This window comes from Panulirus ornatus, chromosome 27 (assembly GCF_036320965.1).
Source record: "Panulirus ornatus isolate Po-2019 chromosome 27, ASM3632096v1, whole genome shotgun sequence".
Classification (NCBI taxonomy): Eukaryota; Metazoa; Arthropoda; class Malacostraca; order Decapoda; family Palinuridae; genus Panulirus; species Panulirus ornatus.
Genome location: NC_092250.1, coordinates 489909 through 515546, shown reverse-complemented (window position 1 = coordinate 515546; position 25638 = coordinate 489909). Strand labels below are relative to the sequence as shown.

The 25638-nt window shown below is 37.2% G+C and overlaps 1 protein-coding gene across 1 annotated transcript in view; it reads right to left on the bottom strand.

Moving 5' to 3' along the window:
• The window catches only part of LOC139757510 (short transient receptor potential channel 4-associated protein-like), a 67133-nt gene extending 42526 nt beyond the window's left edge, over window positions 1-24607 (bottom strand). Inside the window, exons 1-7 of the mRNA XM_071678021.1 lie at window positions 24402-24607; window positions 11770-11889; window positions 11215-11316; window positions 6210-6341; window positions 3641-3794; window positions 2819-2929; window positions 275-403 (exon numbers count right to left, since the gene is read on the bottom strand). Coding sequence (XP_071534122.1) covers window positions 275-403; window positions 2819-2929; window positions 3641-3794; window positions 6210-6341; window positions 11215-11316; window positions 11770-11889; window positions 24402-24503 — 850 coding nt within the window. The 5' untranslated portion in view covers window positions 24504-24607. The remainder of the gene's footprint in view (window positions 1-274; window positions 404-2818; window positions 2930-3640; window positions 3795-6209; window positions 6342-11214; window positions 11317-11769; window positions 11890-24401) is intronic.
• Window positions 24608-25638: the final 1031 nt, after the last annotated feature.

The window sequence follows — 25638 nt, the reverse complement described above, 5'->3', positions numbered from 1 at the left end:
TGGTTCCACCTCAACATTTCCTGATAAAAATTTTCCCAGTCCACCTGTCTAGCCCCCCTACCCTCAATTCTTTCCTCCTACATCATCATTTGTTATTCAGGTCAGAAAAGAAAATCACCAACTCACACTGCCAATTCACATCCTTCAATCTCAAAGGTACAGGCAATAAAGGTTATTCTATAAATACCTAAAACTTATGAGACATTGAAGCTTATATACAACCTAGCCACAAAACTTCTAATCTACAGTAACTTGAGTGTGGAGAGGAACTAACAAGGTAGCTTAGTTGCAAAGTTAACTAATCTGGGGAGGAACTCTGAGATGCCGAGGATGAACTCCTGGTTGATATCACGTAACGGAGACAAACTCTTAATGTTGCTGCGAAGTTTACTCTGTTCATATACTGTAAAAGATGAATTTCATATTAATAAACATGATATGTGTTCACTTGCATATGAAGGAACAGAATCAAGCATGAAGAAATGCAGATGAAAAGTCTGACAGACAATAAGCTGGGAATGGGCATATTGGCATAAAGTACAGTAGGTACAATAAAGCATGCTTCTGGGTATAAAAGAAAACAAATAGCATGACTCATGGTATATTCAACATATTATTTACTTACTTATTCATCTCTGCAATCATTTCGCAACCATAGTAAACTGTCAGGACTATTACATCTTCAAACACAACCATCTTTACCTGAAAAGACACAAACCTTTCTTTCCATACCCTCCTCAATGCACCCAGAAACATAGCTCCTTATCCCACTCTTTGATTTACTTCAGCCCCCAATGTTCCATCAGTTACCACATCCAATCACAGGTATCTAAATCCCTTCATTTACTCCAGCTCCTCCCCATTCATAAACACATTAAAACTCTTCTGTTCCATCCACCAGCTGCATCTCATTGCCTTATTTAAGTTAACTTACTCATTTTCACATTCAGTACCAACTTTCTTCTTTAAAATGCACATTACCAAACTGTCACCAGCTTCTAAAGTTTCTCTCTGAACTCTGCCAACAGAAACTAATTTTCCTCCCATGTCCCAACCCCAGCATACTGTAGACCTGCCCTACACTATAAGACCCTAACAAGCACCTCATTCAAAACCTTGATAAACAAATCAAACTACCATGGTAACATCACACATCCTTCTTGCACACTCATCTTCACCAGGAACCACTCCCTTCCAATTCAGACACAAGCTTTACTCTCCTGGTAAAATTCCTCCGTGCATTTAGCATTTTTCAATTTGCCCAAAATCCTCTCCACTAACCCCATCATCTACCTGTCTTATGTAATGCATCAAAACCCTAGCCCCCATCCACAATCAGACCCCAAAGACCTTTCCGTGGTTTCCCAGTGCTGTTTCAGATGCCTTGGACCGGTCTACTTACAGTAGATTACCCCTGCTATACTAAATTAATCCAATTCATTATGTCCTGTGCACACGTCAACCCTACTGCATACTCAGGCCATGAGCACTAAAAATCTTCTATAACTCCACCTTTCCATCTCTAATTTGGCCTCCCCCTTCTCCATGGCCTCCCTACACTTGTGACACATACACCCTCTCCGTCAACCTCTCCTCATTCATTCTCCCTGAATGTTCAAACCATTCAGCTCACCATCTTTCAACCACACCTCAACAAACCACTGTAATTTGAAAATTCACTTTTGTTTCCCTTTCCATCATACAATGACACTTAATAGGTATTCCTCCAATCCTTATGCACCTACCTTAAACCATAAACACACAAAAGATCCTAAATGACAAAACAACAACACTGTCAACTCACTTCTTGAAAAACCCGACTACAATCCCACCACAGCACTGGTACAATCACAAGTTTCATTGTGAGTACAAGCATATGATGCTCTCAGGGTGAAATCACTGTACATCTGTTCACTGAAACTAGCACTTCTATCGGAGTGAGCACTGACAACTCGCCTCAGTGTGGTTCAGACTATCTGAAAGAAATGTTTTTTTTCTCTACTCTTCCTAGCTCCTGCTACATATTGGGAATTTCTCTTCTGAGCACTGTCTTTCTTCCACCTTTGCTTCAAGATGGTTGGCTTTTACTTTTGTAAGGAGGAGAAATCCCAAATTCTTGCCTGGAAGCAATAAGTAAGAGGTACAAGTGAGATTTCAAGGCCCACTGCATACTTGGAATGAATGATCAGGCTGCTGCTTACTGCATCAGTGTCTTGCCTCATTCAGGAGATCAAGATCCTAAGGAACCACAACACAGACCTAGAATACTTCAGGAACCTAGCCCATTCCATAACCAAATGTAGATGGTAATCAAAGCCAAAGGAGAGATGACAAAAAACGACAATGTAAGTGTGACATCGTACATGAAACTAAAAGGGGGCGGAGAAGGTTTTTAGCAGACACTTTATAGTCCAAATGTGCTTTTTGTAGGAATGTGGGAATGGATACTGCTCTAGGGAGAGGAGAACAACCTTTAAAATATCTTTTACTTATGGACTGTAGGCAGAAGAGTATGTTCAATCCAAAGCGTTGACATAAAGACCTGCTCGATGCATAACATATAGATCAACACCACTCAAATATCATCTAGTACTAGAACTGAACCCATGTCTCAGGGGTACTTACAGAGCCTCTTATACAAACTTTATAGTCATACAAAGTAATGTGTACAGTACACAAGCAGTCTCAGTGTGGGATTTGAAAGGGATGTTTTAATAGACATTCTCCACAAATAAAGAAAGCTATCTTGCTATCAATATCATCAATTAATATCATACTTAGAATCATATATGTATGAATATTCATAACAATTACTTACACAAAGTTTTGTTTTCATAAACATCTAAGTCAGATATGGTAACAGCAAGGATGCTGCAGAAGTTGGCGAGGTACTCCCCATCCAATTGACTGATAATCCTGTCAAGCCCAGCTGAAATAGTACACACATATGAATGAAAAATTGTATTTGTGTCATATAACATTTTCAAATGTTCTAGGCTAAAATCAAAGACTACTTCAACACTGCAACTGCTTAGTTACCTTAGCAACTACTATTCCTAGTTATGAAAACAAAAGATATTAAGAAAGGGAAATATTCAAACAACTCTCAGAAAGAAGATATATCACAATTATAGGGATTGCATTTCTATACTGTAGAAAAAGCCCTCTGAGAATCAGAGGGCACTAGGTCAATGAGGTTTTAAAGAGGCTTTACCCATGAGTAAGGGTAATGATTGGTTGGTTCTACTTAATCTATACACCACAACATCACAGGTCTCAATGGGTTGCTGTATGGTTGCTTAGCCCTGTGAATGAGCATCTGCCAACCTCATTTGTTTTATGATGGACAAAAGGGTAAATCCTCAAGGATACACCTAATTCTAACTTGTGGGACACTATCTTAAGTCCTAAGAAAGTAGGTACTCTCAGATGCTCAAAAGGCTCTGTCCGTAGGTAAGAAATATCTTTACTATGGCTATGAAAGAAGATGCTCCTGAAACCTAATTCCTGCTTTAAACACTATACCTAAACTTGAACACTGGTGATCATCAAAATCAAAATACTTAATCAAACTACTATAAATTCTGCTTTATATCCTCACCTCTACCATTCTTCATTTAATCTAATCTTATGAACTTACGTATTGTGTTGAGCTGTAAGGTGTTCTTTCTGAGTATTAGGAGATGTTCTATAAGTGTGATGGCCTTGGTGTAAGTCTCCGTGTCCAACATCAAGGAGAACAGAATTTGTAGCACCTCATCACTATCACTCAACTGGCTTCCAATATTTGTGTCCTAGGTTGGAATACAAGAGAAATTACCCAGAGTGCTAAGAGAGGTATACTTTATAAGCAGCTAAACAATCCAAGCCTAATTAACCCTTTAGATAAATAATGCATCCATGGTCAAAATGACTAGTTAATGCCCCCATGCCTTAATTCAACTTTAGTCACTGGTCATAGAAAATCTATTGCTCCTCATGTCATCTATCATCTCCATCTCTGAAATTTAAAGAGAGCACTAAGAGCCCTTCTCATGATCTGGTGTGGGGTACTTAGCAAAATTTTTGACATGCGCCTCTTACTGTATCAAAATATATCAAGCAGCAGGGGGAACCATGGAAAGGTCTGTGGGGCATGACTCTGAACAGCGGGCAGTGATTTTAGTGAATTACACATGACAGCTAGTGAATGAGGCCTTTTTATGTCTATTCCTGGTGCTACCTCACTAATGTGGGAATGGAGCTGTGGTTTCAGTGCAATACACATGACAGCTAGAGAACGGATATGAACAGAAGTGTCCTTTTTTTGTCTGTTCCTGTGTCAGGGAGGCAGGACCAGGAAACAGATGAAGAATGGCCCATCCACTCATATATACATAAACGCCCAAAAACATATACATATCAACATATACACCTTGCTAACGCGGGAAATGGCGAATAGTATAAAAAAAAAAATATATATATATATATATATTCATATCTGCTTTTATTCATCCATTCCTGGCACTATCCGGACCCACAGGAAACATCATCGCTACCCCGTTTCAGCGAGGTAGTGCCAGGAAAACAGACAAAAAGGCCACATTCGTTCACACTCAGTCTCTAGCTGTCATGCGTAATGCAATGAAACCATAGCTCCCTATCCACATCCAGGCTCCCACAGAACTTTCCATGGTTTACCCCAGATGTTTCACATGCCTTGGTTCAGTCCACTGATGGCACATCAACCTCGGTATACCACATCGTCCCAATTCACTCTATTCCTTGCACTCCTTTCATCCTCCTGTATGTTTCCAGCTCCAATTGCTCAAAATCTCTTTCACTCCATCCTTCCACCTCCAATTTGGTACCCCTGAGGTAAGGGAGAAAGAATTCTACCTCCATATTCCATGCATGTCATAGAAGGTGACTAAAAGGGGATGGAGCAGGGGGCTGGAAACCTTTCCTTCCAGTTTTACCTTTTCCAAAAGAAAGAACAGAGAATGGGGCCAAGTTAGGATTTTCCCTCTAAGGTTCAGTCCTCTGTTCTTAATGCTAACTCGCTAATGCAGGAAATGGTGAATATGTATAAAGAAAAAACCAACCTCTTTTTATTACCACTCATCTCCCTTACCCTTTCATTACTTACTCAATCAAACTACCTCACACTACATACCAAGTATCTAATTTCCAACACATCTACCCTCCTCTGCACAACCTTATTTATACTCCATCCATATATATTGCTCGGACAACTATTCCTTGAAGCATACCCATTTTTGACCTCCCACATAACGTTCTCTCCACACATTCTTCAGCGCTCCCAGAATTTTGACCCCCTCCCCCACCCAATGACTCACTTCCACTTCCATGGTTCCATTTGCTGCCATGTCCATACATATAAATATATAACAGTTCTGGTAGAAAATGTTGGCATGATAGGGCCCGCACCAGACAACAGAATGCTGGATTAGAAAGGTAAAACCTGTATTTGAAAATCACCACTTGGGTTGCAGCAAGGATACTACTGTACCCTTACAAAACTGGCATGAGAAACTTAATCATGAGTAGGTCCAGAGTGGTTTAAACAAAAGTCCACCAAAAGTGGTTCCAGCAAGGCTATCTTGTAGTATCACTAGCTCTGTAGGATAACTAAAAAATATATATGGGAAATCCTGTCTTTGGGAGATAATGTGGATTTGAAATTGTATACAACTAAGCAACATGGGTTGACTTCACAATTAATAATGCTACAACTGCTAAAAATAGTTTCAACACGATAACTAACAGGAGTCTAAATGGCGATCAGATGGCATACTGCAGTACTGGGTAAAAATCTTCATTTAATCAAATTGCCGCTGGAAAAATGTCTAAGAATGGTGACTTAATATGAGGAAATCCCTGAAAACATGACAATACTTGTAAATGTTGAACAGAATCAACCAAAATCAGTTAGGAGTTACAAAAAAACAGCCACAAGTATATTGCATGGTATACAGTCAAATATGTTCCCCGCTGGCTGTAGACTGAGGACAGTATGATCTCTTATGAATTCCACTTAAATTATAATAAGACCTTGTAATTAATATGAAGATGAATACTAACAATTTTTAGATATACAAATGCTATCAATCCTTAACTAATTCCTTGTAGCCAAATACCTAAAATTACAGAACTTCACTCCATTACCATATGAATTTGGTCAATTGAAAGATAATAGAATTTCTTACCAATGCAGTGAGTTTTTTCAGAATGTTGAGTGTTGTAGCATGCAAGCTGCCAACAGTGATTGAATGGTCGCAAGACTCTTGATCACAGCAATGCCCTCCAAGGTCTGGTACCATCAGAAGAGACACCAGAGTCTGCCACAAACATACAATAAGTTGAAATAAAATTCATATACGTTTAAAAACAGTATGTTGAACCATATACTTCTAATGCATTTACTCAGTCTCTTACTATCAGTGTTAAAAAATGCATGCATCAGAAAACTTCAGTAGTTCTCTTGTATTTATCAACAAGAATATGAAATCCAGGGATGAAAAGTTATAATAATAAAGGCACTTGGTTAAGTATACCACGAGATACTAATTTCAAAAGTATAATTCACATCAAACAAAATCAAATGTATATTACCAGACTGCACTTCAAGATAATGGTAAAAACATGAAGACTTGAATTTCCTTAAATAAACATAAACAATCAATTAAGAAAAGAGCGTTTTGGACAGTGGATGAACAACTTAAAAATATGATTATTTAAACAGCAGATTCATTTTGATAAATACTTTCTGATCAAGGAGCATATAATCTCAAATGCAGATAGTGATAATAATCCTACACAAGCCATTACAGTATTCCCACCTACTCCTGTGGAGAAGACAGAAAAAGAAAATATTGGGTATGATGGTGGATGAAAACTGAGAAATCAAAGTCAGATGGCAAGGATACTGGTGAAGTTCTATAAAAATTTCTGATAAGGAAAATATTTGGAACTATATACGAATGCTGGTTTGCGGCAGGGGTGTCTGATGTCTCCATGGTTGTTTAATTTGTTTATGGATGGGGTTGTTAGGGAGGTGAATGCAAGAGTTTTGGAAAGAGGGGCAAGTATGCAGTCTGTTGTGGATGAGAAAGCTTGGGAAGTGAGTCAGTTGTTGTTCGCTGATGATACAGCACTGGTGGCTGATTCGGGTGAAAAACTGCAGAAGCTGGTAACTGAGTTTGGTAAAGTGTGTGAAAGAAGAAAGCTGAGAGTAAATGTGAATAAGAGCAAAGTTATTAGGTACAGTAGGGTTGAGGGAAAAGTCAACTGGGAGGTAAGTTTGAATGGAAAAAAACTGGAGGGAGTGAAGTGTTCTAGATGTCTGGGAGTGGATTTGGTAGCAGATGGAACCATGGAAGCGGAAGTGAATCATAAGGTGGGGGAGGGGGCGAAAGTTCTGGGAGTGTTGAAGAATGTGTGGAAGTCGAGAACATTATCTCGGAAAGCAAAAATGGGTATGTTTGAAGGAATAGTAGTTCCAACAATGATATATGGCTGTGAGGCATGGGCTATAGATAGAGTTGTGTGGAGGAGGGTGGATGTGCTGGAAATGAGATGTTTGAGGACAATATGTGGTGTGAGGTGGTTTGATCGAGTAAGTAATGAAAGGGTAAGAGAGATGTGTGGTAATAAATGAGTGTGATTCAGAGAGCAGAAGAGGGTGTTTTGAAATGGTTTGGTCACATGGAGAGAATGAGTGAGGAAAGAATGACAAAGAGGTTATATGTGTCATAGGTGGAGGGAATGAGGAAAAGTGGGAGACCAAATTGGAGGTGGAAAGATGGAGTGAAAAAGATTTTGAGTGATCGGGGCCTGAACATGCAGGAGGGTGAAAGGCGTGCAAGAAATAGAGTGAATTGGAACAATGTGGTATACCAGGGTCGACGTGCTGTCAATGGATTGAACCAGGGCATGTGAAACGTCTGGGGAAAACCATGGAAAGTTATGTGGGGCCTGGATGTGGAAAGGGAGCTGTTGTTTTGGTGCACTATACATGACAGCTAGAGACTGAGTGTGAACCAATGTGGCCTCTGTTGTCTTTTCCTAGTGCTACCTCGTGCACATGCGGGGGGAGGGGGTTGTTATTTCATGTGTGGTGAGGTGGCGATGGGAATGAATAAGGGCAGACAGTATGAATTATGTACATGTGTATATATGTATGTGTCTGTGTGTGTATATATATATGTATATGTTGAAATGTATAGGTATGTATATGTGCGTGTGTGGACGTGTATGTATATATATGTGTACGTGGGTGGGTTGGGCCATTCTTTCGTCTGTATCCTAGCGCTACCTCGCTAACGCGGGAGACAGATACAAAGTATAATAAAAATAAATAATATACGATCCAAACAAATGCATGCCTGTGTGGATCATCAACCTGCCAAGGCAAAGCAGCGAGCAGACTGCAAGCAGTTACAAAATATTTTCAAGGTTTGTGCTTTATGTGTGGATAACCTAGCACTGTATTCCCTATCACAACTCATTAGAGCAAAATGGTGATGTATCAATACTTAATTCTTAATGAAATTCACTAATGAATAATACACACTTTCCATGTATCCTTTGGAATCCTCTCCAGTACAAGACCAAGGACTTATAAGGACCCTGGGACTAACTAATACATATAAGTACTCTAATAATACTAGAGTTGTGAATGAAAGGAAGAGACAAAAGTGATGAAACAGTGTATAAATGTTCAGAACGTAGTATGATTATTAAAGTAGCATGAAATGAAACCCACTGGGTGCAGAGGTCCTTCCCTATACTGTACAAGATTGTACATTAATTACAAATAACCCCTCACTATAAACAAGATATGCTCCTAGAAAAGTTCAGTGCTAAGAAAATCATTCAGAGTGAACACAGGTTTCCTAAGTAAAAGGGGGCATTGTTCCAGACCCTTGTCTCCCAGACCCAGACTCCTAGTTCTGGACATTCTAAAATACAAAACATTGAAAATATGTATCTAAGGCATACAGAGCTACTGAGAAAGTATTTTCATGAATAATACTCACCAATAGAGACTGCAGTTTTCAACCTGAAGAGTAGATCGTGTAACATATGTGGTCAGGGAGCAAGCATGTGCACTATCAGGGGTGGGTGGAGGTTACGTAGATCTTAAAAAATCAAGGAGGACTCCTTTGCCATGTGCATTTTTCACTGTAAATAATTGATGCAGGTACCAACACTTGATGATATATTCCTACCAACCTGAAAACTTCACATCAGGTTGGATCCACATCAATTCCTTCCTGGATCAGCTAGTCAGCAAGTGCAAGCCAACATGCTAGACACTTTACTGCCAGCTGGTACTATTCAGGGGTAACCTATTGTAGCTGTGCCTCCTCTTCCTCACTTTGTTAGCCCCACCAAATTCTCAGTGGTCTGCTTTTTCTCATGAAACCCAATATTAATATGTTTCTGGGGAGTCATATCACCATCAAATTTAACAAATCAAGCCCGTGGGTACAGAACAACAGAGCACATTTAGCACCACATGCTTACTTGGGTGCTTCACATAATTTGCTATTATAAACAATATGCAACATCCAGTGCAAAAAATGTCTGAGCTCAAATTTTCAAGTGCAAACCACAGCTTGTAAGTATAAAATATTTGGTTTAAAAAAATACATTGTTTATTAGTGAAAGTGTCTACTTGAAAGATATATCTAACAGTCACAGTGAAAGGGTTATATTCCAAGTTAAACCTTTCCATATGATGCCTATCTCAGGCACTGTCCAAACTAGCCTTTTGGGCTTTATACATACAATTCTTGAGGTGCCAAGAAACAACTTGAAGCCTTCATAATAATCTAGTTTACATGTTTCAAATTATTATGACCAAGATTAAATCCAAGGTTTAAGTGTGACTCATGATGCGATATAGATGGGCAAAGATCAATAACAATGGACATCTGTAATCCTTAAATAAGTGAAAGAAACTTAGGGTTATGAGGTAAACAGTTCTAGGTTAAACCTTTTTATGAAGGACCTACTCCTGCAAAATCTAACCTAAAGTTATGGATCTTGTGCTAATCAATTTATAAGATGCTGGACAACAACAGAGTAAAGTTTCATGAGTATATGATTTAAACTTTTATGGCACAATCCAAACTAAAACTATTAAGTTTCTATCGAAAAAACAATTGCATACACTTTCATAATTATTTGACACAGATTTTTCAAGTTATGACCAAGGTTAAGTTGCAGGTTAAAATGTCATTGCCGTTAAGCTGAAGTTCAAACTGTGACTCCTGACTGATGGATGGACAGACGGACAGAAAACACAAAAATGTATGACAATGAACAAAGCGATCCTTAAGTAATAACCGACCATATATGAACATTTCATGGCGTAAGCTCCACACTTGTGGGGCCCCATCTCTTATACTTTTTATAAAATCAAGACTTTTCATTCTTGGTAAGCTGCAAACCATTTCAACCAACCATTTACCCTTAAACTAAACAAGTATTTCTTTACATCCTTCCTGATCAACCTCTCTTTCAGCTTCTTATCATAGTGTTTGATACCTCTGGTATTCCAGCTTGAGAAGAACTGTTTACTGTCAGCATCATTCAGTTGATTTAGGAAATTAAAGGCTGTATCAGGTCACCCCTCTCTCTTCCGTCCACCAAGGTGAACAGCTGTGTTGCTCTGAACTTGTCATTGAAGCTCAGCTCTCTTAATTCAGGTACCATCACGGCTGCTCTTCTTTAGATCCTCTCAATTATATTTCTGTGCTTCTTAGAGTGTAGTGTCCAAACCCGAGAGGCACAATCCAGCTTTGGTCTCATGTAGAGTGTGAACAGCTCATCAAAAAATTTCCACATCTATATACTTGAATTGCCAGCAGACATTTTGCCTCTTCATGATTCTCCTGATGTGCAGTTCTGGTGACAGATTAGGCACAATGTCAACCCCTAGATCTCTTTCATAAATCAATTCCTGTAGATTATTTCCCACAAAGTATTATCAATTTTGGTCCTTCTCTTGCTGAGTCCCATCCACATTACCTTGCACATACTTGAAATGATCCTCATCATCCACTTAAGTCAACTTTGGAGTTTGTCCAGGTACTCCTGTAAGCTGATGCAATCATTTTCATTCTTTCTCTCATGACCATGGCATCATTCAGAAAGGCAACTCAAAGATGAACCAACATACGACAGTAATTAACCTTTCCTTACCTTGACCCCATTGTGCTTATGAATGAGGGAAATAGCATCCACCATTTGGAATGTGTCACAAAGGTACTCCTCTTGGCCAGTGTGTAGATTACAGAGCAGCACCTATTCAGAAGTTAAATTTGTTACACAAAGCCAAAAAAAAATTTCACAAAATCCATATGACAATAATAACCCTAAATATCATATTCAAAGGACAAATTACCTATGTACACAACTCTCTGGTTGTTGCACAGATCTTTTCTTTCTTTCAAACTATTCGCCACTTCCTGCATTAGCGAGGTAGTGTTAAGAACAGAGAACTTGGGCCCTTGAGGGAATATCCTCACCTGGCCCCCTTCTCTGTTCCTTCTTTTGGAAAATTAAAAAAAAATAATGAGAGGGGAGGATTTCCAGCCCCCCGCTCCCTCCCCTTTTAGTCGCCTTCTACGACACGCAGGGAATACGTGGGAAGTATTCTTTCTCCCCTATCCCTCAGATACACTGAGGATATTTCAGACTATATGAATATCTCTGATTATGAAAGCTGTAACAAAAACTCTTTAAGTAGTATGTTACCTTAAGTTGGGTCATTATAGTAAGTCTTGAAATGTCGTACTGCTGGAGAGCTGCTTCAAGAATTCTTAGAGCCCTCATAACCTCACTGCGTGGCATATGATTCAAACCATCCTCTGGAACCTGCAAAAATAACAAAGTCTGAGACAGAAGAAGATATAGGTGTGATGTTTCTTGGTTAGGGAAGAGAGCAACTCAAGGAGCAGTTACAATCCATACTGGCACTACAATTTAAGAAGTGCTCTTTCTCCCAATGTAAGTTCTTTTCTAGAGTTACCGATAAACTAAAAAGCAATCAGTAGTTTGACATTTACTTCAAAATCAAGCATATTCTTCAAATGCTCAGTTCACTTTCCCATAATTTTTGTTCTTTACTGATGATTCTACCTTTTTTCTATCATTGTTTAATACTCTGACTCTACTTGATCCGATTCATAAACTTACTGAAGTATTATTCATTCTTTTCATTGACTAAAATTTCATAGTGCAAGCAAGTGGAACTTCTTCACTTACCTGAAAGTTAAATCCAAAACAATTTGTTTAATATCTTAAGCATTGTTCATGGGTTACTGACACTTACGAACTAATGGCCAACTGGGATTCCAGTACTTTAAGTGAAAATCTCTTGTGGTCTTACTGTAGTTTCATACAATTTAGGGGTAGGTAATTTACCTTTGTTTCTTATGATTTTGTGATCTACAGGAACATGAACTCTTTCCTGTTATCAATAAGCATTCCAGCAACAAGATCCAATAAATGTTGGCTCTGCAGTAAGAAAAACATTTCTCTATTTACAAAGGAGACCTATGAGGATCAAAGATAGATTGCTCACATGTAAGTTACAACATTTTACCTGTTTAGGATACATTCACCAGTGCTAAAGCCTCACCGATTAAAACTGTTTCTAAAAGAAAGGCTAAGGCTTGTTCTTTAAAATCAAACAATCAAACACTAACCCATCCAGCAAATTATGGCTCTGGTGCTGTGATGCAGCTGGTGCCTCCTGGCCAACAAAACGTACCACACTACCCAATGGAGCCGGTGTCTCGGCCTGTAACTGTCAGGATTCAAGATATAGCTTATCAAAAAAGACAGAGGGAAACGAGGAGATAATGATGAGAAAATAAAGAGAAACCAACAATGTTCAATGGGCTTTCATATGTCAAAACCAATATCTCTCACTTTTAACTAGAACCCTGTGAGAAATAAAGAGAATAAACCAACATGGCAGAGGAAGGATCTACACGAAAACCTAAAAAAAGAACCTTACCTTCTGCGATAATTCAGCCTTTGACCAAGCCTGTCCTCTTCTGAAGGTGGCATAACAACAGCATCAGAAGGGAGTGTCAACTAGATCAAAGGCTATGTCTCATCTAATATCAGTGTTTGTAATGACCTCGACCTTTTGCTAATCTCATTCCACGATTCCTTAAGAAACCCATGGTACAAGCCACTCTCCTTACATCACAGGCTCCAGCAGTCAGCTGTCATTGTAATTGGAGTATCAACTTCTCAATCCAATATCAAATGATACTGATAAGACTTACAAAAGTCTGCATGAACAAAATAAAGTTACATGCAATTTTCCATGAGACAAAAAAATCCTCAGGAGTTGACCGGACACAAAAGATGATGCTCCTAAAGAATATATTTCCATGACTGTATGAAACTTGGGTCAAGAACCAGCTAATTTATAGCAAGGTATTCTATGTCTGAATTAAGTTTAACCCACAAAAGGTGAACTTTAAACAGCAACTGACTTCTGTCAGTATGTTACATGGAATTCTCTAACATTTCTCTCTGATCTCTGTACCAAAAGCTACAGTTTTCACAAAACATTATGATCACGCTCTCCATAAAACCAACAGATCATAACAAATACAAATCAATCAAAAGCTCCCATCACAGGTGACAGAAAAAAGCTACTGCAATTTGCCTTCGAAAAAAGGAACTCAGCAGTCAACTTCAAAAATGCATATAAAAATGATTATCAAATGTAAAGGGAAAGATTCCTACAAGGTAATCTTATCTGATGCTGGAGTGATCATGAACTTATTTCATAAAGAAGAAAAAAATAAGGCTAGAAAAATTAGAGGTATTTGCATTGCCTCAGGTCTTGTCACAAGTTTAAAATTAGTGAGCAAAGGTAGCTCAGAAATAGGTACACCTTCACTACAAAGTTGTTGAAACCATGCATACACAAGCCTGTCAAGGTTGGTTGATGTAGCATGATGCACTGTCTCATAAGCAGCAATGTTCTTACTAGATCCCTGTTAGCGTAAAATATCAACTTCTCATGGTGTGTCCTTACATCATAATGCATTGTATAGTCTCGTTACCAACACCACACAGCTCAATCAGGCAACTCATACCATTATCAAATTTCTTTATTATTTCCACCTTCTGCATGATGATTCTGTCTTCACAACACTATCACTCATACACTCTACGAATACCATTATAAGATCAAAATAATAAAAGTATAATAAAGATACCTGAGAGAGGCACAGAGCTTTATTACCACAAGTTCAGACAGGGAGAACAGCGGCAATAGCTTCATCAGTTTATGGTTAGCAAAGTAGTAAATTTTTTGAGCTCTGATCCCCTTGGAATACTCACACATTTTACCATTTTTCTTCTTTTGAAGAATACTTGCACATTTAATAATTCTAATGCTTCTCAAGAATAACTATACATTTACTTAGATAATTCAATTTCTTCCCATATGCGAGTTTTTAATTCCAAAATATTGGGTATGTGTCCTTATGTGTCTTTATAGCATCAGTTGTTACTCTTCCAAATAAAGACATCAGCTGCTACTCTTCCAAATAAAGACATCAGTTGCTACTCTTCCAAATAAAGACATCAGCTGCTAGAGTTTCCCCTCCTGAGTCTGCCACTAGGACCATGTCACTCGAAAACAAGTGAATCTTGTTTTACCCAAATAATTCATGAATATGTGAAGTGACGGATGGTCTAATCAATGAACCTACTAAAACGTCTTTCCCCAATATCCATAATAATCACATTATCTACTGTCTAATAACAACAACTTTTTCAATGAAAATAAACCTACTGCTTGCTAAAAGTAACTGTTCTGACCCTGGCCAACTAGCACTGAAGTCATTCATGAATTAGCTAACGACAAAGATTATGGAAAAGCACAGCAGGCTAACACTTAGGTGAGCATGTGTGCTACTTCTATCTAAACACTGAGCATTAAATGGCACGACAATAGCTTTATAATGTAGTCTATCCAGTGCCTTCTGATCCTACATGTGCAATGTCTGCTACTTTCAAAATCCATATAAGTATCTATAAGATTTTAACATATAACTTTCAGCATCAATTATTCAACAGGACACAAAAAAGCATTAACAAAATTCCCATACATGTTAACTATAATAATATCAAAACCAAACATACCCAATCTACAAGTTTTGTTAAACTACAATATCCCGCATGAATGTTACACATATGAATATGTACAGTTTCCATAGCATACTTTCAATGGATATTTCTTGCAATAAAAACAAATCAATATACTTTATTAAAAACAATTCTACCGACCATTTTGAGAAAGATCCATAAGCAAATCTAATACATCTAAGAATTTATAATCTTATGGTATTCTATATCCCTGAGTCAAAATACTTATGAAGATTTCGCATGCTTAAGCATGATCTGACAATAAGAAAAGGCCTGATATAAAGAAGTGTGTGTAAATCTAACTGAAAAATATATACATAAGAAATGTACATGTGCGCTGATGATCACATGAACAAGTTTGTGTTAATCTAATTATCATTAGGGAATTCAGTAAGTGAAAATCAAAGTTTATTTTGTACAAGCATTGGGGCAAATTCAATAAATATAAGATTTTATGATCTTACAGTGGTTTGGGGCTTCTGCATCATTTGTCAACATATTTCGAGAAGAATCTGTGTGGTCCATCCATACAGCACTAACTATGACAAAAGAAAGGATGATATGTATATGAGTGTGCAAATCTTTATCAAAATCTGTCCAACTGGGCCTCAAGTCATGATGCTTCAATTTGCAATGCTTGACTTATGGCACTTCCAGAATTAGAGTATTTATCTATATCACTATGCTTTACCTTGCAAAAATTGGAAACAATGACAAATTTTTCATCTTAATATTTTCAGTGTCCTAAGATTTATCATTATGGCCTGAGACATTTGTGTATCCAGTATGCATACTCTGGCGATGTGATTAGCAAAATACCAATCAATTTGTATCTTACTGATACCAACTGGTAAAAATATGTTTGAGTTCACTGCTTTCCTATTGTTGATTGCATCCACAGTAAGTTTGGATGCCCTCCAGCTGAAACAACTTCTGGATCAGATAATTTGGGGAGGTTGGGGGGAGGGGGATGTGGTCAAGCCTACCTTCCCTCACTCTCCCACCCACTAGCACTCATTCCACCCCACTACCACCTCAAGTTCTCAACACCATGTTTTTCAGTATGCCCATTAAACATCATTTGCATTAGCCTGTGATATACTGGAACTGTTGAATCAGATAATTCAGGTGATGATGAAGATAACCCTAGAGCCTCTCCCTTATCCCATGCCATCCCATTCTAGCAGGACCTGAAGCCCTCCTACAACCATTTTCAGTAAAATACCTTTTCTATTAAGCCTTCATTACTATTGTCTAAATCATATCATGAAAGTGTGGTATGGTATATGACAAGTATGTTAAGTTGATTCAAGGAAGTATTGTCAACCCATAATGTTTAAACTGGGAAGTTTTTGGTCAGGAACACAATCCCCTTGTAATGTAGGTTTCAATGGTTCAAGTTGAGATGGATTCAAGTTGAGACAGGTGTCCAGGAACATAACCCTGTCATAACTTGAGGCTCAGGTGTATGTCTGTATATAAGAAATGTACATATGCGCTGATGACCGTGTGAACAAGTTTATACGTAAATATTTTAAGTGTCATTAGAGATTTTAGTGTATATTGTAAATTATACAATTCAGTTTAATACCCACTAATACTTCCACACAGTCATTATTCTTCACTGAAATGAAAGGGAAGTGAAAACAGTGAATTTCAACTAATTTTGTAGTACATCTCCTTGGATTCAATATTGCTGCCTCATTCTTGGAATTACTCATGGATGACTGATGACAAATGAGAGAAATTCTGGGATATCCTGGCGAAGCAGTGAAAACACTTAAGCCAAGAACTACAGTAGGAAAGAATAGAAAATGCAAATTTGAATAATTACATAGCAGAATTAGTGAAGCAGTGAAGTTATCAGTCCACTCAAGCAGCTGAAAAGTTAATGTGAGACTGAGATCACAAATAAGAAAAAAAGAATAAAGATGATATGAAGAGCACTGTTACTGGTATGAAATGAAAATAAAAAAAAAAGCAGCAGCAAAGTAGGAGAAAGATCACTTATGTATATGAGGAGAAGAATGCTCTAGAGCAAAATTCAGAATGATTAAATCTACAAAGAAGCAAAGAGTGAAAACCATATGAGTAAAGAAGAAAAGGCAAACAATTTCAGAAATAAAACTCATACTTGAAAAAATGTTGAAGGTTCTCAAGTCTGATGAAGGAACTGAAATGAAGAGAACAAAAATGACTTACCAGAGACAAGTGACATCTGGAAAAGCTAGGGAATAATTTTGAGATTTACTGAATGTAGGTGAAGATATGAAAAGCAATATAGACATCCTAACGAAAGACAGATAAGAAGAGAATATACAGAGTAAACGATTCAGAAATCTTTTTGAAAAATAAATGTCAAACTCTAAGATTTCAGGGGGGACCATAGCATGACAGAATTAGTATTAGCAGTTTCAAGCAACTGAATACCTCTTTGCTGCAATCTATTTATGAACCCAGAGGGAAGAGTGTCATACAATGGCTGGATATAATGATACTATGATTGTAATAAAAGAGCAGCAAAGAACTTTAAAAAGCAAGTGAGAAATTCCACCTTGGGAAATGGACAGTATTGTACAATAACTTGTCAGAATACATAAAAATACTAATACAGGAGTTTGTGAGGAAGTCTACATATATACTCAACATCTTATCTGTGGAATTTCAGATAATCTGCCATAATAGGGTCGTCCTTTACAATGTGGAAAACATTGAAATTATGTAAAAACCTAAGTTCTCAACATAAACATTCAATAATCATGACTCCATGGTTTATGCAACCTTTATCACTTTTTTAGCAGATAAAAAAAGTAAAATCATAAAGACTAAAGGAAAAAAGAAATGTGTTCCCTAAAATATCAGCTAAGAAAAAAGAGAACTGATGTAGTATGAAAAATAGATTCTTTACTGGAGGCAGAGTTCTAAGGGCATCAAGGGAGACACTTGTTTAGAGATGATTAAAACACATTTTTCCAAAAATGGGTTGCATCCACCATGAATTCACCCTCTTCAACTATAATAATATCAACTGGATAAAGTAGGCAAATACTCATCACAAAAAACAAGCACTCATAAGCAGCTAGCCCAACTCTTTGATACAACTGGTGCAGTGGCACTGCTTCTGCCTCTAAGCCTCCAGCATTCATCACTCAATGACAATTGGAGTCTGTGGTTTTCCAAAATGAGTAAAGGGGGATGGAGGGGATGGGAAATTATGCATATGCTCATGAGGTTTTGCCACCAGTACAGATATGGTATGCAATGCTTCAATACCTAAAGAGCCCTTTGAGTATTAAGTGAATGATAGAAGTAATAGATAAGAATATAACTGCAATATAAACCTACCGGTAAACAAAGGACAGAAATGGTAACTTATGCATTCAAATCAATACTGATGGTGTTGGTTAACATTGTACATGTTGAATTTGTTCAAACTCATATGAATGACAATGTGATTCAAACTTATCTAAGCAAAAATCTAAGATTTTAAAAAAGAAAAAAAAGAAAAAAGAAAAGGTCATGGTGGCATAAAAAAAGGACAGAAACTGAAATTCTATATGACATTAGCTTAGATTATTCTTGTAATGGGTAATTCGTAGCAAGATCTTTTATTTTGAGGTAGAATTTTCTTTAAATTCATAACCAATTCAATATGATTAGCAAAAAGAATAAGGGCAAACGAAGAACAAGTATGCCAAGGAAAAGATGGAGGATGAAAGGTTTATAATTAGAGGTATTCTAAAGTATGATGAAGAGGAATAACTTTTAATCATGTATGATGGAATTCCTTTGAGTGTGAAAGCAGAGATGTGAATGGCGACATTAATCTCACTGGATGAATCAACTTAGCAATCAAAATGAAAATGGGCTTACAGCGTAGAGAGGCCCACATTACTGAACAAAGGATATGGAGGGTTAGGATATGTGTAAGCTAAAAGGTTGGAATAAAAGGCACAGATAGGTAATTAGATTCCAGAGCATCATTTCCTTCACCTACGTCTAAATTTATTTCAAATTCACACTGTAGTTTTCGTAGCTAACCCTTGGGTTTGAAAAGCTTTCAAGGTTGCAACATATCTGACCAAGAAAGCCACAACCTAACTAATGATAGGATAAATTATGTTGTGCATCCAATTTTGGATTATCTAATTCCAGACTGACAGCATACAGGATTTTTAGTACTGACAATTTCTGTTACCACTCATAAAGTAAACTGTATAGCCTTGTAAACCCTATGCTGCAATGAGTTTAGAGTTGATATTGTGTACATCCTCATTTCCATTCAATGGCTTATGGGCTGATCAGAAAACAATACACTACAGTCGCCTCGCAAGCCATACAGAAGCTTCAAACCATTATCCATTTACCAGCATCATTACAATATTTGACATTTTTGTAATCATGAGCGGTATGATGGATCATGATACTTTAGTGCACCACAAATTCACATCAGTAAGGTCAACTACCACTACCAATAAAAAATATCATGAAATAACCTAAACCATAGAAACAGGGAATGATAAATTCTGCTATTAGGTCCACAGTCTATTTCCTATCAACACTGCAGGGGTGATGATAACGTCTGATGTGAGGAAAAGATTAATCATTCCTCAAAATTTCTTACACAAGAAAAAATGTAAACAAAAGGGGATCACAGCATCATTCCATCAACAAGACCAGACTATTACTACAACAATCCATCATTCATGCCTATCCATGTAGACTGGCCTACATATCTTAGCTCTGTCTCAGTTTTCAACAACTACATACAGGCACCACAAACAGTGTTTAACACCATACGTAAGCATATTAAGTGGTTCCTAGCAACAAGAGCTAAAGTGCTGCTCTGTCACTGAGCCCAGTCAACCATGGGGGTTGTCAATCACTCAGACCAATGAGTCAGTAATATAGCTGCTATCCAGTGCTCAGGCAGAGTTTTATTTGTTTGTTCACTCCTCAACTTTATCTGTCAATCTCCCAACAAAGTTATTCATTTACACCAAATTCATCATCCACTTTCATACACATACTGTGAAAATTTGTATTTCAATTTAAGACCTATTCTACAAGAGTAATCCCGTCAAGATTTTAGAGATGGCATCATAACTAAAAGTTTTAAAAAACATGATGAGGAATATGCTACTGTTAAAAGATGGAGCTCATAGACACTAAGCCATGAACAGTTGCAGGCACTAAAGCCCAGCGGGTTACTACCTGAGCCAATAATAACCTGGGCCAGTCTTACTGTTACTGCATCAATAGCACTGCATATCCCCATTCTTATTCTACCTTGTGCTCTCCTTTGTTTCTCTAACTTGGGTATCATGTGCTACTGTCGCAAGCACTGCTGTTGTAAGCAGTGGCTTGTTATCTCTGAACTGGCATCACCTGTGATTAATACTTCTTACTAAGTTTCACTACAGGCAAGACAAGCATGAAAGGCTTTGTGAACTATCACCCACATCAAAATGGCCCCTATCTGCAAGACAAAACCGATACAAACATTTACCTAGGGCCTAAATGTGCTAATGCCAGCAAACTTTAGAAACACTGTGGACTACCAAGACAACAACTTAAGAAACCCACTCGACAAGTGTCTATGAAGTGCATCTTAATTACCCTTATGGTGATTTGGTTTGCATTTCTGAAGGTCCAAGAGGGTGAAAAGTAACCAAAAATTGGTGGCACAAAGAAAATGAAATGATCATTAATTTTTTTTTAGAAATTCTTTGCTTTTTATAAAATGCAGATACAATGAATTATTCACATCTGTGCCTATATTCTTTCTTTACTGTCATCCAAGCAAGAGTCAGTGGAAAGGATACCTTTTTTTTTCTGCTGAAAAAATAAATTTCTTACTTTGCAACACAATCATATCATTGATAACTATTAAAAGTTCAATCTAAGTATGCTACAAACAGCTTTTGAATATATGAGATTTTGTTTTTCAATGCTAGTATAACTGTCTGAGAATAGAATAAGAATAGCAGAAAATGATTTGGAGGATTTCATCTATTTCTTCAAGGTTAAGGATAAGACATGTATAAGTTACTGGAACATGTCTAAGCATCAACAGAATCTATGAAAGCCACATCTAAGTTTTCCTTGCAGCTGACTTATAACTTTGATGCCATATATAAACAAAATGATTGTTAACATCTCATAGCTCTTTAGCATTGTTAAGTTCATGTGCACAAGCATGCATTCCTGTGCATGTTCTTCATCATATGGCATGAAGAATTGCAACTGATATATTTCACCAATAATACTGAAAACTAAGGAGAATAACAAATGTTTGGAGAAGGTTGAGAGGCTTTTCATAAGTTCTACTGGTTTTACACGTTTCACCCACTTTCACATTCCTACACCTCATTTTCTTCCTGATCTTGATGGCTCTGCCCACTATCAGTTCACTCATTATCAGAAAATAAAAAAATATTCTCTAAATCCCACCACCGATTATTCTATTTCCACACATACACTACCATGGCAAAACAAATTCATGCACAATGTCGATAAAAGTAATACCATCTATTTTATCACTGAATAATTCTACACCTGCAATAATAATTTTATATAATGCTAAGTTACACACTTTGGAGGAAATACTGCAAAAATGCGTAATGACACCCTTGAAGAGCAGCAACCAGGCCACATTCATTTCATTCACTGGGGTAATGTTGCAAACGATGTAGTTGGAAGAGGCGAGTAAGCTATTCACATATTACATTATGAATCTATGGAGGCACTTATAATTCACAAAATGAACAATACTGTGTGTGCAGTACAACTTTGTCCAGACAATTCTCAAAAAAAAATTTTGTCCATAATTTCAAATACCTTAGCATATTCGCTCTACAGCATCAGTGAAAGTGATCATTACACTAATTTGCTAATTCTCTTAATACTCTTGATAGTGTGATGTGGTCAGATCCCATTATTACCACTTTGTTATAGCTGATTTTCTATTACCGTACCGTGCTTGTTCCGAACTTTAATTTACTTAACAATGGTTCAGAATTCAAGGCAGTTACTTGATAATTTGTCTGTGTATATAACCAAATCTAGTCAATCCACTAACAAAAGTATCTTTTCATAATGAGTACTGAAACTTGCATTTTTTTCAAATTTCTTGTGTGCATCATCTGTACTCACTCGAGCATTGTTAATCTATCAGTCATAATCCTACATCATGGATCAGAGCAATTCTAAGATCTCCAAAATGTTAATAAGTAGCCTTGCTTTCTATATTGAAATATTATCAAACTATAAATTTGCCACTGCACTATTTTCTTATCTATTGCCACTCTACAGAACTAACTGATGCAAGATACAGCCGCTTCGTACACACACACACTACAATTCAATTATGAGTATTTGCACAAAGACCTTCAGTAAAGTCATACACTTTATGGACACTCAACTATCACATACACAACTGTTTACTCATGGATATTGACTGAGAACAACATGTGTAGAAAGCTATTGATAAAGTGACTAAATAAGCCAGTTTTAACCATGAGATTATCAGCTGTGTAATTCCTCCAGTATTCATATTATGTTCATATCTTTTCAAGCACTAGAAAGATACAAGAGTGCAAAAAGTATGGGAAGAACTAGAAAAAAAAGTAGATGAAAAGTATTTCATGGATGTAATTGGCAAAATGAATGGATCTACCTCAATAAAGCAATGCTTAATCTTTGCAACTACAGACATGATCCAAAATTCACAACTTACTCCATTAAGAAAAAAAAAGTACAGAAAAAACTAATACTTGATTGAGGAGCTCATAGCACAAGTAAAAAATTCTTTAGAGATTAAGTGCATATGTAGAGACAACTGCAGCCGAGACGACAGAAGTGTCAAGAGGGCGATCTCCTTGCAGGTGTGCATGAAATCTGGGAATTTCTTGTTGAACTTGCTAGCAGCTACCACACCATCAGTCGCTGATACCGAAAGCAGAAGGAGTAAGCTCCTTAAGGATGACAATGTACAACATCCAAGTCTTGAATGTAGCGACGAATCTAGTACAGAGACACGACTGAACTTCACCTGCATGTGGTTATCCCATGTGTGAAAAATCATTTTTGACATGGTTGTAATGTTGTCACTGGACGACACGGAATACAATCTAAGAAAGGAATTTCTTAAACCACTTGAGATACTTATTGAATCACAGATTTAAAGCTGCAAAAGTTTCCTAAAAGGGACACATAGTTATATAACTTAAAAAAATTAATCCAGTACAAATACTTCAAATACGCCAATTAAGGAACTCAAGCTCACGGATGACTGAAATCTCCAAGAAGAAGGTGTGAGATAAGGACCGCTATTACAGCGGAACTGAAGAATGATTCAGCTCTCTATCAACATGAACCAACAATCCTCTACAATAGTGGTGCAAAAATCAGCAATGTTTCTAAAAATCAAAATCAACGACTAAAAAAATACGATAAGTTCACACCTCCCATCTCTTATGTGAGGTCAAGATATCTAATAATTACCACTCGAAGGAAAGTTTATATAAGATACCCCAGGAGGTCAATTCAGTGCCAAAAAAAAAAAAAAGTTGCTTTTTCATGAAGAAAAACCATAATTTTCTTTGAGAAAAGTGAAGACAGCCCAACCAGCAGCACGAGCCCAACCCTCAATCATTCATGACTTGATTCATTTCCCCATCATTAGATTCAATAATGACATCATAACTTTTAATTACATGAACTACAACAGATTCTAATGTGACACAAGCATAACTCTAATGATCTTGTTGTGAAGGAGATACACAACCAGTTATAAATAATTTGCATTATTGTGTCATTCACAAAATTTTAATTTATTCATTCATGGTGACTCGTCTGTGTGGCATTACGTGAATCCATCCACATTTATTTTTATATAAATGACAAGTCACCTTAGAAGATGAGAACTCCAGGGTATGTCTCCTGATGAATAAGAAGGATTAGATTTGATAATAATTCATCTCTGCCATTTCTAAATTGCCGGATAACCCAGCAGTAAATTACAGGGGGCAACCCGGTCAGACAGGCTATGTAAACCGATGTATATAGCTATATACACACCAGATAGACGATCCATCCTCTCTATATAAGGTGATCATTCCCATTACAACCACCTCATAAAGTTGAGGAGGTCCCTCCCTCCCTTCACGTCACCATCTATAAACAAGACCTTAACAAACACTCACCATAAACATAGAATTGGTCTCGTGGCCACTGATTTCCTTCTTATACAGCCGATATCTCGACAAGTTCTTATATTTCTTCTTAACTAAGTACCGTGAAGACATCTTATATTATATGTATATATCTCTAAATTATTATATTTTTTTTTGAGCAATTTAGAAACACTTGTTCTCAGCGGAGGGCTCAAGCCTTCACCTATGTCACTTGTTTCTTTCTACCCAAACAAACAGCTGATGGCTGGAGGGACACCTGAGGGTCGCCTTGCGCGTCGCGCACTCCCAATTTATATAAATATATATGATATAGCCCTCTTTCTCTACTATAACGAGAGGCAATTATAAATTCATATTATATATAAACTTTGTGGGTGGAGAAATAGAGGCTGTGTTAGATCGCTGTGTCTTATATTCTCTGTTTCAATCCTGATAGACATATAAATATATGATATAGCCCTCTATTTCTACTATATAGATAGGCAATTGTAAATTTATATTATATATAAACTTTGTGGGTGGAGAAATAGGGGCGTGTATTAGATCACAGTGTCTTCTATTCTCTGTTTTAATCCTGATAGACACTAATGGAAAATGTTTATCTGAGGTTGATGTATTTATATACATTGGAGTGTGTATAGGGTAGAGATACATGGGCACGTATTATAATCATTTTTGTATTGAGAACAGGGTCCTGTAAGAGACGGTATAGCGATGTATTTCTAAAGTACATGAATATTTCACATTGGGTCCAAGTTTCTGCATACAATAGCCAGGGTTAAAGGCTCTAAGCTTATGTAATGAATCAGATGCCGTAACACGTTCCAATTACCTGGCAACCTCAGTCTGACAAAGACCTTCTGGAGACCAAAGAATTTCTTTTTTATTTTTTGTGCTGCTTTGCCGTCCTGATAATATGGCAACCACAATAACCCTTGTAGGTGACCGTGGCCAAAAATGTATCTTTCCCGATTTCTTCACGTCCATGAAGTCCAACCCTATCTTGTGGATAGATAGAATTAAATAAAGATAAAAACTAGTGATTTTAGTTCGTTTTTAACCTATTTTTCTATTGTAATTAGGGCGGGTTTGATAAGATTTAAATTTTGGCGGGTCTTTTGCAATCCTGGGAGAGGGGTGTCGGGAGGGTTAGCAGCCATATTGATAGATAGAATTAAATAAAGATAAAAACTAGTGATTTTAGCTCGTTTTTAACCAATTTTTCTATTGTAATTAGGGCGAGTTT